Raw genomic sequence first — 12,356 nt, 5'->3', positions numbered from 1 at the left:
ATTATTTTGTACGCGTTTAGACAGTTCTTGATTGGTGTCAGGCCATTTTTGTTATTAGTTAGTGAGTTTCATTGATTCATTAATTTTATTTTATTAACATCATATTTAAACTAAATTTAATACAGTTCAAATTAACAAAAATATTTATTATATTGTTTGTCTGCAATATGATGCTCATTTGAAATAAATAGATTTGGGGCTTTCCTGGTTGAATAAAAAGATGTTTATCAATAAAAACAAAGCGACATAAACAAATAAGATTTGTATTCAAATATCTGATAAAATATTCAACAATGACCACAAATTTAACAAAAAAAAAAAAAATACATTTGAAAAAGGGATTGTTTAAAAAACGATGCTCCACGTTTTATGCACTTTTTATTATGGCCGGAAATAGATCATAACTTGTCAACTTCTGTGCTATTTGCTTGGATTTGTTTGAAAGTCTTTTACCGGTGTAAATTTTATTTATTAAATATATAATTAGATGGTGTAATATTGCTGCTGTCCTGTTGGAGCTAGCCAAAAAAATCTATTTTTTAATCTGGGGAAAGTCCAGGAAAACGATAAGTGATTATTAATTAAACCTGTGTACACACACCAGGTTATTTTAAATTGGTGTAATGTCAATATGGATTTTTCAATCTCAGTGAAAAGTGAAAAGGCTCTACTGAAACCTGCATGACACGAGGCAAGATTGCTCTTTACCGTAACTTTGCAAAAAGAGGTTCTAAATCAATCTCCCTGTCAATTTTTACATCAATAAAAACCGATCAGAGCTGGGTCTTCCAAGTAAGACTAATTATAGTGTTAATAATTACATAAAAGCTGATGATTTTTCAGTGTAGGGTAGTGGGAGACTAATTATATGGTATCAGCTGCTCTCTTACTATGAGCTTTACGGTATATCGTGTGTTTGTCAGCGCCTGTGAGCGTCTTCTTTCCGGGAAAGGGAAGCGAAGCTGTTAAAATACACAGAAGAAGAACAACAGGAGTAGAAGTGTCAGACTGAGCTCCAGCAGCTGATCGAGTGACACAGGTATGCAACTGAACACTCATATCGATCATCGACTATTGTCTTATTGAAATCCAGACAGCTATAACAAGACCTCTGGTTCATAACTCACATGTTACAGAATTGAGAAGTGTTGGGCTGAGGCTTTAGATGTATTGTACAGATTCTTAATGTGATTCACTTTACTGCTTTCTCATGTAATGAGTGAAGTAAACCTCCTATCTCATTTAGACGCGGTCATTCTTACAGATGTGGTGAAAGAAGAAGACAATGATCTGATGACCAAACTCGTCCCAGTCAATGTGGAATAATGATCAAAGGTACGTCACATCTCCTCAGACTCACTGTGGATAGATTTCTATAAAATCAAAGCCAACGACTGAGAGTGTCACTTTGTGTTTTTCAGAGCTTCACATAGGGCGCCAACCTCAGTCTGTGTGTGTCCCTGTGAACCACAAGGTGACTCTGAGTGTCCGAGCTGAGGGCTCCGGTCTCCTCAGCTACCAGTGGTTCACTGACGATGACCAGGAGGTGGGTGCACTTTATATTTTAACATGTTTTTTTTATAAATATATCAAGTTAAACAAAAAGTCATAGCAGTCGATTATTGTATAAATATAAATGTCACACTATAATTAACTTCTTAAGTTTAAAGATTTTTTTTGTACCTGATGGAAGGTTTTGAACTTTGGCTACTGATGAAAATTTACATTTTTCTTGATATTATATATTGATGATATATCATATGCATAATTATATACATATTGATTCTATTATGTATTTATATTTATTTGTCCAGCCTTAATTTATGTATTTTTACCATTTCAAGTTTTTTGCACATTATTATTATAATAATTATTTATCATATTAATATCAATATTAGCACAGCACTCAAGGTCACCTTACAAGTTAGAGATAAAAACAAAATAACTGAACAAATAGCCAGGTATCAAAAAGATCAATACAATTAACAGTGAGTAAAAACATGATGTAAGTTGGCCAAATGGAAAACAAATGGAAAACAGCCAAAAAACACAAAGTTGGGTTTTTAGATGGGAATTTAAAATGGAGAGAGAGTTCCAGAGGAATATTTTCACAATATTTTCAATCATTTTTATTGTTCTCTTTAATATTTTAATGAGAACTGTGTTAGCTCAAAGTCAATTAAAAACTACTTTCAATAAAGGATTCCTTTAAAATGATAATTGGAAGAGAGTAAAATATTACATATAAGATATTACACACTTTCTCGTGCATCATGTTTCTTTGCCCGATGATAATTATTACTCTGCTTGTATATTTTCCTTCTAAAGGTGCCTGGCGGGACTCAACCAGACCTGACAATCAACGCTATAAAAACCCAGCGCTATGTGTGCAGAGCGAACGACTACTACTGTAACTGCGTGTTCAGCAAATGGGTGAAAGTGAAGGTGTGGGACATTGATAAATCAGGTATACGTCGTTCCATTCTAATGTTGATTTATACTGCAGTTGTGTGCTGCTCGAGTACTTTCTTACTGTTGCTGTTGGTATGAATCTCTCTCTTCTTTCTTTCCAACCATCAGGTTTACCAGCGCACTGGCAGGGCGAGCTGCACATTGCGGTCAACCCAAAACCCCAGACCATCCGACCAGATAGAAAACTCACCCTCAGCTGCGTTGCCTTTGGCATTCCTGCTCCGGAGTACCAGTGGTACAGAAATGGTCTGCCCCTGCTCAACATGACCGGAGATACGCTGCAGGTAAGAGAGCCTGAACAAGCCAGTGTTCACTCACCTCAGTGCTGACCCTGATTGTTTGCACGGCGCAATGTTTACTGTGTCATTTCACCGACTCTAAGTCATGCACCGCTCAACAACTGTGTTGTTCATTTAACACAATGTGGTAAATGTTTTACCACAGTTTTGATTTGTGGTTGAGTGATCTTTCATGAGGAAGAACAGGTGGAAAGGAAAATAAAATGATTTTAATGTGAACTTGAAGATTGACTGTGCAACAGCTGCACATGCCGGATCCTACCTGTGCTCGTTGTCTAACAAGCTGCAGGAGATATGGACGACAGCAGTCGACGTTGATGTTGGTAAGTCTTTGGTGAAATGATCTGTGTCTGACTGTGTAAGTCCCTGTATTTTCCAACTTTAACGTGGTATTTTTTCAGACTTTACTTCCTCCAATGAGAAGGATGTGATTTAAAATAGATTTTCTCCTTTCATTCCACTGTGTTGGTGCAGAGGCTTTTAGTTGTTTCCATGATGCGAAAAGTACTTTCCCATTTCAAAAAGGAAGTTGCTAGACTCCAAATAGCGCTGAGTCCGACTCAGAATTAAAACAGGAAAGTGATGTAAAGTGAAACTGAAGATCTTGCAGCATTTCTTCTGTTATTTAGTTTATAGTGTGTATATCACAGTAAAATGGTCCTGTATCAGTATTAATACTTTAGATCAGATTTCAGTTTGAGAAATGCTGACTTTTTGCTTCTCTCTTTTTTCATCCCCTCCACTGCCATGATCATCTTCCTCCGGCAGCACTCACAGGTACAGTTTCATGGGGAAAATGTCAATCTCAAGCCAATCTACATATTTTTCAGTGTGTGCTGAACAAAACACGATCAAGGGACTCATTCGAGTTTCTACTTTGCTTTTGTTTTAGCCACAGACAAAGTTGCCCTACTTATTGGCAACCTGAATTACTCCAACCACCCCAGCTTGATGGCCCCCATCATGGACGTGCACGAGCTGTCCAACCTCCTGCAGCAGCTCGGCTTCCGAGTGGTTTCCCTGCTCGACCTCACCAGGGAGGAGATGCTAGCAGCCATTGAAAAGTTCATCCAGCTGCTTGACACAGGAGTTTATGGTGAGTGCACATTTATTCATTCTTTTTATTTCTTATTAAGTAAGATTCTTTACAGTATTTAATTACTTTTTTTAAGCAGTCGTTTCCTATTATAAATCTTTACAAAAAAATTTAATAAATAAAACTAAAATAAGAAGAGAAATAAAAGAAAATAAAGATTGATAAGAAAAAGGGAAACGAGGAGATACATTATTAGATACACATAATAAGTGTATTTTTGGCTCAGGGAGTATCCCAAAGTAAAGAGTTTACTGTTTTCCATTGAATGTTTTTTTAACGTATCTTCTTCGATCTCTCGTCAAACCGTTTAGTTTAAGTTTCTAATCATCTTCATTTCCATCTAATAACTTTCTGCCAGTTCTTTGTTATCTGATCTAAGTAGAGTGTTCTAAGTAGAGATGCTTGAGCGATTGGAATTTCTTTGCTTTATCTGGGTCATTTGCCATTTATCGGTCGCTGGCCACTTCTCATGGGCCACAAACCCACAAGTGGTTTATTGCATCTTGCTCTAAGTATGCCTGCCTGAGTGGGCAGGTGAGGAAGAGATAAAAAAAAATACGTAGGTGTGTTCTTTGCTGATGACATTTCCAGATCGCCTGGTATTAATAAAAGGCGATCGACTATTAGGCAGTGAGCTAAACTTCTGGCACACAGCTCCATAATGGCTTTATCATCGAACAGTAATGTGACATAATGTGGACGATAAAACTTTCTGAACGAAACCATCATGCTGTTTCATAATGACACTGCTTCTTACTGTGTATTCGACTGTATCCTGCTAATATCGAAACAAAGATAGAACTCAAATCAATTTATCAATTGTATTGCAGTTCATGTGCGAAACCTGCCAATTTGTTTAGCCTGTGTTGATGCACCGGAGCTACTTCAGAATTATCCTTTGTCATTATTGAGTCCTCCTCCAACAGTTCTACCATGTACTGCCACTTGTTTTCGTGTGCCAGATGTTGTGGACACAGCCATTTAAAAACCATCTGAAGTTAGAAAACTTTTTGTTCATCCGACCAGGTTTCAAGTTTCAAGTTTCAAGTTTCAAGTTTCAAGTTTCTTGTTTTATTTGTCATATGCAGTTAACACAGGGTCAACGGCACTATGATAAGTGTTGGAGAAGCCGGTCAGTTCATTGGTTTAATAGTTGAAAAGCAAGGTAGAAACAGCTTACTATAAAAAAAATACAATGCAGCACAAAAGTAAACTGGTTTATAGTCAATGTTTTTTGTACAATGAAGCTCAATAAGCTTTTTCACTGTTCATGTATGTGGCTTATATGTAAGTTTGAATGATTTAGTTACCCCATGTTACTTTCTCATATGTTGCATGTCAGCTATTTCAGAGGTTGTTGAGGCTGCGACAAAAGTTCCGCTTTTACTTTGGAGACAAATTGCCAAATAGGAGGTGATTCTATAAGTGTGGCTGCCATGACGGAGATCAGTATCCGCAGCACCTTGTCTCTATTAGCTCAGCAGGTTTGAACTGCGGTTTGACCCAGTGGCTGAGGATGTAGAAGAAAACATTTTCAACTCAGTCCACAGACTGACTGTTTGCAAAGGAACGTTGGTCTGTTAATCTCTTTTCTTATTAATATTGAATTTATCACGTGTAGATAGCCGCACCAAATTTGACACTGCACTTCCCTGGGTCATCAGATATACACAGGGCACGCGGGAAGCCGATAAGGTGAACGGTTCTTGAAATATGTGAGCCACATACAGACAGACATGAAATTAGTAGGTAGATATGTTGATATATTCTGTATTAAATGCTGTATCAAAATCACTTTGTGACCCTTCTCTGGTCTTTTTCCAGTATTGCAGAGTATGTGTCATGCAAAATGTGATGATGACAGTTCTTATGGTGCAATCGGAAACTGGATGTGCGTCTTATCCCCTTTCTTACAGGCCTTTTCTACTATGCGGGTCACGGTTATGAGTGCTCTGGGAGGAATTACTTGGTCCCTGTTGATGCTCCACAGCCATACCAACCTGAAAACTGTGTGTGTGTGCAGAGGGTCATGTTCCAAATGCAGCAGAAACAGACAGCACTGAGCGTGATCCTCCTGGATACCTGCAGAAAGTGGTAGGTGCAATGTTTCATCTTCTCATGCAGGATTCCATTATACATCGGGGCTCTGACTTACCGACCCCCGATGGCTAGCTGGTTAACATAAACACTGTTCCTGTGGAACTGGAACGATATCAACTTGGGTTATTCGAGCATTGCGTTTATTCGAGGGCCGAGCTCCGAGGTATAATGGAACCCAGCATTAGAGATTGACTTGACTATGCATATTTATATAAAAAATGACAGCGATTATATAGTCCTATACGATTACATCAATGTAAATTGATTTAGCTATGAAACAGGTTTATTGTGATTGAATTTTTTTTCATGTATCCAAAAACTATTCCACTTTTCACAGGTACAACCAGGATCGCATACCTTCCGTCATCATGCCACAGAAACCCATTGGGAACACAGTTTATGGTTACGGCACGTATGTACTTTTAAAAATATATTATAACATCGATGCTTAATTACATACCTCAGTCAACACAGTGCAAGTGCAACTGTTGGCCTTTGACTTGAGAAGATGCTGTAAAAGATATATATATATAAACAATCTATTTCTATTGGTTTCTGTGTTTGCGTAACGTTTATTCATTTACCACCGCAGATGTGAAGATGCTGAGGCTTTTGAGGTGCAGGAAGGAGTGAAAAGCACTGGAATCTTCACTAAGTACTTGAACAAGCACATCCTGCAGTCCGACAAGGTCACACACGTCTTAGAGAAGGTGTCTGAGGGTAAGTAAAAAAAAAATGGTGTAGGTTTGCTTTTGTTATATAAACAAATCGAATATATATCAAGTTTGGTTTTTGCGAGAACAGGTGTGGTTCAAAAAGGGGAATATGGTTGTTTCAACTGAACTAATTTATGGATTATGCCATAAATCATCCATGAATTTATATCCAAGATACAAGTCTACGTCAGATCATCTCAACCCTCCTATAGAGATTTCAAAACCTCTCCAGCTTGCATTTGTGCATTGATACGTTCAGTTTCTGAAAATTATAATTAGTTTAGTGAACAGAGAGTTCTAGCAGGTCTGAAGGGAGCTTGTTGTTCGTTTGTCCTGATTGGACCACAGCCCAGTTGCATAATTGTTGGCAACTCATTTTTAAGTTGTTTACTCAGGACTTGTAAGTACAGCTGGGACTGAGCCGGGGTTAGTAGTTATCAAGTTGTCCCATCGTGTTTGTCTCTTTAATGGGGCTCTGGTGAAATAATTTCTCGAGGTACCATTAAGCGTGTGACCTCATTCAGTGGAAACTCGGACTGTTGGCTGCAGAACAGCGTGAAACCCGAGAGCTGCAGAGTGCAAGACAGCTGCTCTGCCGTTTGGGCAGCCCCTGCCGCCTCTCTCAGGGCTTCACAAATAAGCACTAGCGGGACAGGACGCCCTGCTGACAGCGCCGCGTGTGTGTCAGTATGTGTAGGTGGATGGTAAATTTAGGTGAACAAATGCTCCATTGCTTATGAAAATTTTCATAAAACAGGTTTAATCCCTTTTTACTTTTAGCACTTGGTACTTTTTATTTGAAACCACACAGTTTTAACTTAGACATTCCCAACCCTCTGGTTCTGTTTTTCACTCATCTGGTTTAGAGATGTGAGACTAGTGAAGACCTAAATCTATTTTCGCGCAAAATTTTTCCAGATACAAAATCTTGTCAAAAGCCAAAGGAGTAATCTTTATTAAACTGCTTAGACATTTCCATTCCATCAAGTATTCAATCTTACGAAGATTTTTTTTCCCCACCAAAGGTCATTTAACCCCCGTCTGTTACAAGGTATAAGAATAATCTTATACGTCAAACTTCCCTAAGTTCCTCAAAAGCAGCAATGTGAATGTGTTTAACCTTTCTTTAATATGAAGTCATTCTTCACTCCCTGCTATTGCAAAACTCGGGCCACCCCCTGACAAAAGGGTGGGGGTGTACATGCTGCTTTAGTTGATCAAACTTTTGAAAGACTTATAGAAGGTAGTTAATGATTTAATATGTTTCAATTCTTTCCATTTAATTCTGTTGTCCATTTTGTTGACTTTTTGAGTAAGGTTAGCCTACATGTTTCTAAAGATGTTCAAATATAGAAAAAATATGTTTTATTGTATTTACCCTCGTAAATTCCCTCGTATTTGCTTTAACGTCTGGGAACAATAATGTATGTATTGATATTGTATTTCTTCCTTCTACTGTTTGTATTCCTGACTAATGGATCGGGATTAATCATTGCCATTTGCTGCCCAATGTAATTAAAACTTCAATGCATTACTCAATTCGGAACCTAGTCCGTGTTGAGACACATCCACGCTTCGTCATGACATCACTAAACTTTTGTTATTGTTTTGATTGAGAGACTCTCTGACAGGCTGAAATTACATATAGTTAGAATTTCCCATAAATTTTCGCCATTGACATTTCAGAAAATCGTATTAAAAATAGAGTTTTAGGTTTGGCACCGGACCAGCTGCGAGATGAATTGTGACCATAAGACATTTGAATCAGAGCTAAAAATAATGAAAAACTGATAAAAAAAGGTACAAGGTGAATGAACTACACATCCCATAAACCATCGCAAGTGAGCCCTTTCCAGCAACAGCCGGCCCTTCTTATTAAGTTTAACCTGTTGGAGGGATTTTCACCCCCTTGGACTCAGCGGTAAGCATCATTTAACGCTGAACCACACGATCATTGCCGACATATCCATTGTAACAGCAACCAAGACCAATGACGGACCTCTCTATTACACTTAAAGATTGTAGGTAGTGTCGTACTTCTCGATATTGCGGATTAAAGGAAGTTTTTCTTAAAACGCAGTTCGTATCATATTGACTTGTGAAGCATATAATGTTGTGTCACAATCTCGTAGCTTGGGATGAGTCTACCTTTGATGGTTCCATTATTATGGGTGATAATCGAAATCTCTATTCAGAAAATGAACGGGATTATATATTCTCTACTGCATGTTTAAATGTTGATTTTAATGTTTGTGGAGTTCCTGCTTCTCTTTAAGGCTTTGGATTTACCTCTATTATCATTTTCTCTGTCTACATCAGATCTGGGCAGGGACCCTTTAGTTACAGGTAAGCAGGCGGTGGAGATCAAGCACACCCTGAAGGAACCCCTATCCCTCGCAGATCCAGTTTGCACCACTGGCCACACAAAGGAACTCCACCTGCGAGATGTCTGCTGGAGACAAGCCAATGGTGAGTCTGGGAAAATTTCCACACAACACCTTTATGTTTTTTCCCTACGTTTATTAAAGTCGAGTCAAAATGTGTTTAGGACAGGATGTGTAAATACGTATGTAAGTTCAAAATGGAATTTTATCAATTTCTTGATCTGTTCTCCCCTTCTTCACACCTCCTACACCACACCATTGGACACAAAAACTACAGACCGTAGACTGCATGGTACAGACACTGTGGTTTAATGTGATGTTTTCAGCGCCATTCAAAAAAGGATGCTAATTATTTTTAAATCAGAATAAGGAACTGGTTTATGTAAGTCTATTTTCCTGTTTGATGGAATGAAGTTGTCACTTTGACATCCTTTTAACTTCCTCTTATTTACTTAGTCATTTTGAATGTGACTCTTGATATTGTGGGTTAATCTGAGAATCTTCTCAGTCAAAGTCTGACTGGAGATGAGAGTCTAAGGCTTAAATGAACAGAGCGTCTACAAAAAAAAGTCCCTGAGATCATGGATCTGACTGTACAATCATAATAAATGATCTTTGTTCTATTTTAGTCTCATTCATTTGGCATGTCTCCTTTCAGAGCTACCACGGAAGAAGCGGCTGAGGTTTCTCTGCGGAGTGGAAGTGGAAGTTGGCTTCTCAGCTTTGTTCTCTAACGTCTTGGTGGCGTTTGCCACCGTGAAGACTGTCGGCCCCCGAACGCACGACTGCACCGTGGCTCTGAGCAGTATACCTGTAAATATTGATTTAATCTATATAGAGATCACAACAGATCTATAAAGTCCCACAGACACAGATAGTTTGATAGTAACACCAGAGTGTTTTATTTACATAATGAATTCCACCATGCACCACGCTCACCCTAGCACGTTGTCACTTTCCATTAGCCAGCAGAAATGTTTGACCATTCACCCCATGCTTGACACGTCTGAGGAAGTTCTGCCCATATATAGACTTCCAGTCTGCTGCAACCACAGACAAAGACAAATCAGGAAGCAGCATAATAATCTGCTCCAGTCCTCTTTAACAACGTGTCTTTATTATGGATGCAGAACCTTGAGACATGGCGACATCTAGTGGCTGATTTGTTAAGGCATATATAGTACAAACACATTGGAAGTGCAGGTCTTTAATTTGTTTTTGATAAAGTTGAGTAAAAACTACTTATAATAATAATGAAATCTTTTATGCTCTTAAACCTTTAGCCTTTGGAAGACATATTTTCTGGCCCTGGCCGGTCAGAGGAGATGGACTCTCTACTTTTTAGCAACTCCAATAATCCAGACTGCTCTGTGAGGATCTGCGCACTTCAGAAGCTGAAGGTATACATTCAATTGATTATATGTATTTGCCCAAATTCGGCTCACTGCAATGCAATCTGTAGAATAACTGTTTTGTTGTTGTTCATTAGGAGTCGCTGATCATCAAGGTGGATCTACACTATACCCACACGGTCAGTAAGCTGCGTCAGACGGAGTGCCAACACTTGGACACGGGAAGACCTCTGGTGGCGTCCTGCAAATTATACAGAGGGGGGAGTCACGCAGCGACGCACAGGAAACACGAAGGGGCCTCAGCTCAAAGTGGGGGCAGAGTGTCAGGCAGCAAGGCGACTGTGGCTGGTCCACGTCGGCCTTTCACCAGGAAGGCAGAGTGTGCCGCTAAGGTCGCAGTGACACGAAGCAACGAGCCCGAAGAGAACGATGAGAATGAACTTTGCGACTTCACTCCTCCATAAAAGGCCTTTCTGTTTCTATTACTGTAAATACTTACTACTTTAACGTGTCTTTTAGCTGATGTGATCAGGAGTTGATGACCATGTGTCGTATGATCATGATGAATGAGTGTGTGATTGAGATTTATTTAGTTTGTCCTCGAGACTTAACTCAACACTGAAGTAAAAGGAACACTTAACTTTTGCCACCCGTTGATGTCATCATACATTTCATAATGTGTCAAGTATTTCATGTATTACAGTTTTTCATCAGTTGCAAGTTGGCTAGCCTGTTTTGTTAAATAAAAACCAGTCCTGTCGATCACCTCCACGCCTCTCACTATCTTAAATGTCGAGCTGTTAGTAAATGTCTTGGTGTCAAATCAACTGTTTGATTATTGTAATCCAATGAGGCATTTTTGGATCATAAATTAATAAGAAAACTGAAATTGTGAGTGTGCAAATGTTTCGGTTCCCTAGTAAGTCAATGATAATAACATTCTCTTTACCAACAGTTAAGCATTGGAACTATTTAACTTTCCTTCTTATTCGCTGAATCTGATGGAGGGAAGCATGTATTCCACTTAATACACGAATCAGCAAATTCTGGATGCGAATGATCTGCCTTCACTGAACTACCACAGCACACCGTTCCTAATCAGACCCCCTCCTCCATGATACATTAGAGAAACAGGCTGAATATTTGGAAATGTGACAATACTGCTCAGTGAGAAAATAACCGGAGTGATATTAGCTTTCCATAGAAATAATACAAACATCTCAATGAAAGAAATCAGGCATATTTAGGGAAATAAGATCTGAGTCTGTGAAACCTACTATGAATAGTTTGGTTGGGTTTAATTTAAACTGTTGTTTTTGTCTGCATTAGTTAGTTAGTGAGTGCGTTAGTCTGTTAGTGATATAGCTGTCAAGTTGGTTGTTTTTTTAGTTAGTTAGTAAGTTAGTTAGTTAGTTTGTTTATAAGCAGGAGTGCACAAATACCAATCCACCAATTCCCCTGAAAATGTGTTTAGATGTGGGCCATGACCCAAAGAACAGCCCCTTACATTTAGGTCTGGCTCCAGATCAGCGACTGTTCCTTTCTTTTTTCACTCTCTTTTACATTCTGTGTCTTTTGTCCATCATTTGTCCTCGACCCCTCAGACACCATTAAATCTTTTTAGATACAATTTTGTAAAATCTCTCTCACGTGTCCACCCGCTCAATAGCTCGCCGTGATCGTATAGTGGTTAGTACTCTGCGTTGTGGCCGCAGCAACCCCGGTTCGAATCCGGGTCACGGCAGACTCTTCGGGGTCATACGTTTTTTGCACATTTTGCACATCGAATGCTTGATGCTGAATCACGTTAGTCTTACATTGCATTTCTGTTATGTGACATTTGAAGTGCTTTAATACAAATAACGGATTTTCATTCACCTCCATTTGTCTCCATTTTCCTTCTCGTAGGCAAATTCAGCCCAAGTTGGGAACAGTTG

The 12,356-nt window shown here is 38.9% G+C and overlaps 1 protein-coding gene and 1 non-coding gene across 2 annotated transcripts; both read left to right on the top strand.

The window, feature by feature from the left end:
• The first annotated feature begins 931 nt into the window (after positions 1 to 931).
• On the top strand, positions 932 to 11,186 carry malt3 (MALT paracaspase 3). Its single transcript, XM_062390110.1, has 14 exons — positions 932 to 1,039; positions 1,247 to 1,335; positions 1,422 to 1,546; positions 2,329 to 2,467; positions 2,581 to 2,756; positions 2,998 to 3,098; positions 3,641 to 3,867; positions 5,784 to 5,961; positions 6,305 to 6,379; positions 6,560 to 6,687; positions 9,003 to 9,152; positions 9,726 to 9,880; positions 10,351 to 10,467; positions 10,557 to 11,186. Exons 2-14 carry the CDS (start codon positions 1,326 to 1,328, stop codon positions 10,881 to 10,883), a joined length of 1,908 nt encoding a protein of 635 aa, XP_062246094.1. The 5' UTR covers positions 932 to 1,039; positions 1,247 to 1,325; the 3' UTR covers positions 10,884 to 11,186.
• A 905-nt stretch (positions 11,187 to 12,091) lies between these two features.
• trnah-gug (transfer RNA histidin (anticodon GUG)) lies at positions 12,092 to 12,163 on the top strand. Its single transcript has one exon. It is a non-coding gene; the product is annotated as a tRNA-His (tRNA).
• The last annotated feature ends 193 nt before the right edge of the window (positions 12,164 to 12,356 follow it).

This window comes from Platichthys flesus, chromosome 6, assembly GCF_949316205.1.
Source record: "Platichthys flesus chromosome 6, fPlaFle2.1, whole genome shotgun sequence".
NCBI classification, from domain to species: domain Eukaryota; kingdom Metazoa; phylum Chordata; class Actinopteri; order Pleuronectiformes; family Pleuronectidae; genus Platichthys; species Platichthys flesus.
Note: the sequence above shows the minus strand (reverse complement) of the source record. Positions and strands in the feature narration are given on the sequence as shown.

Coding starts and splice junctions, on each gene's coding strand:
- malt3 (XM_062390110.1), top strand. Junction 3,099..3,640: donor GTCGACGTTGATGTTGGTAA/GTCTTTGGTGAA, acceptor GACTCATTCGAG/TTTCTACTTTGCTTTTGTTT. Junction 9,881..10,350: donor TGGCTCTGAGCAGTATACCT/GTAAATATTGAT, acceptor TTAAACCTTTAG/CCTTTGGAAGACATATTTTC.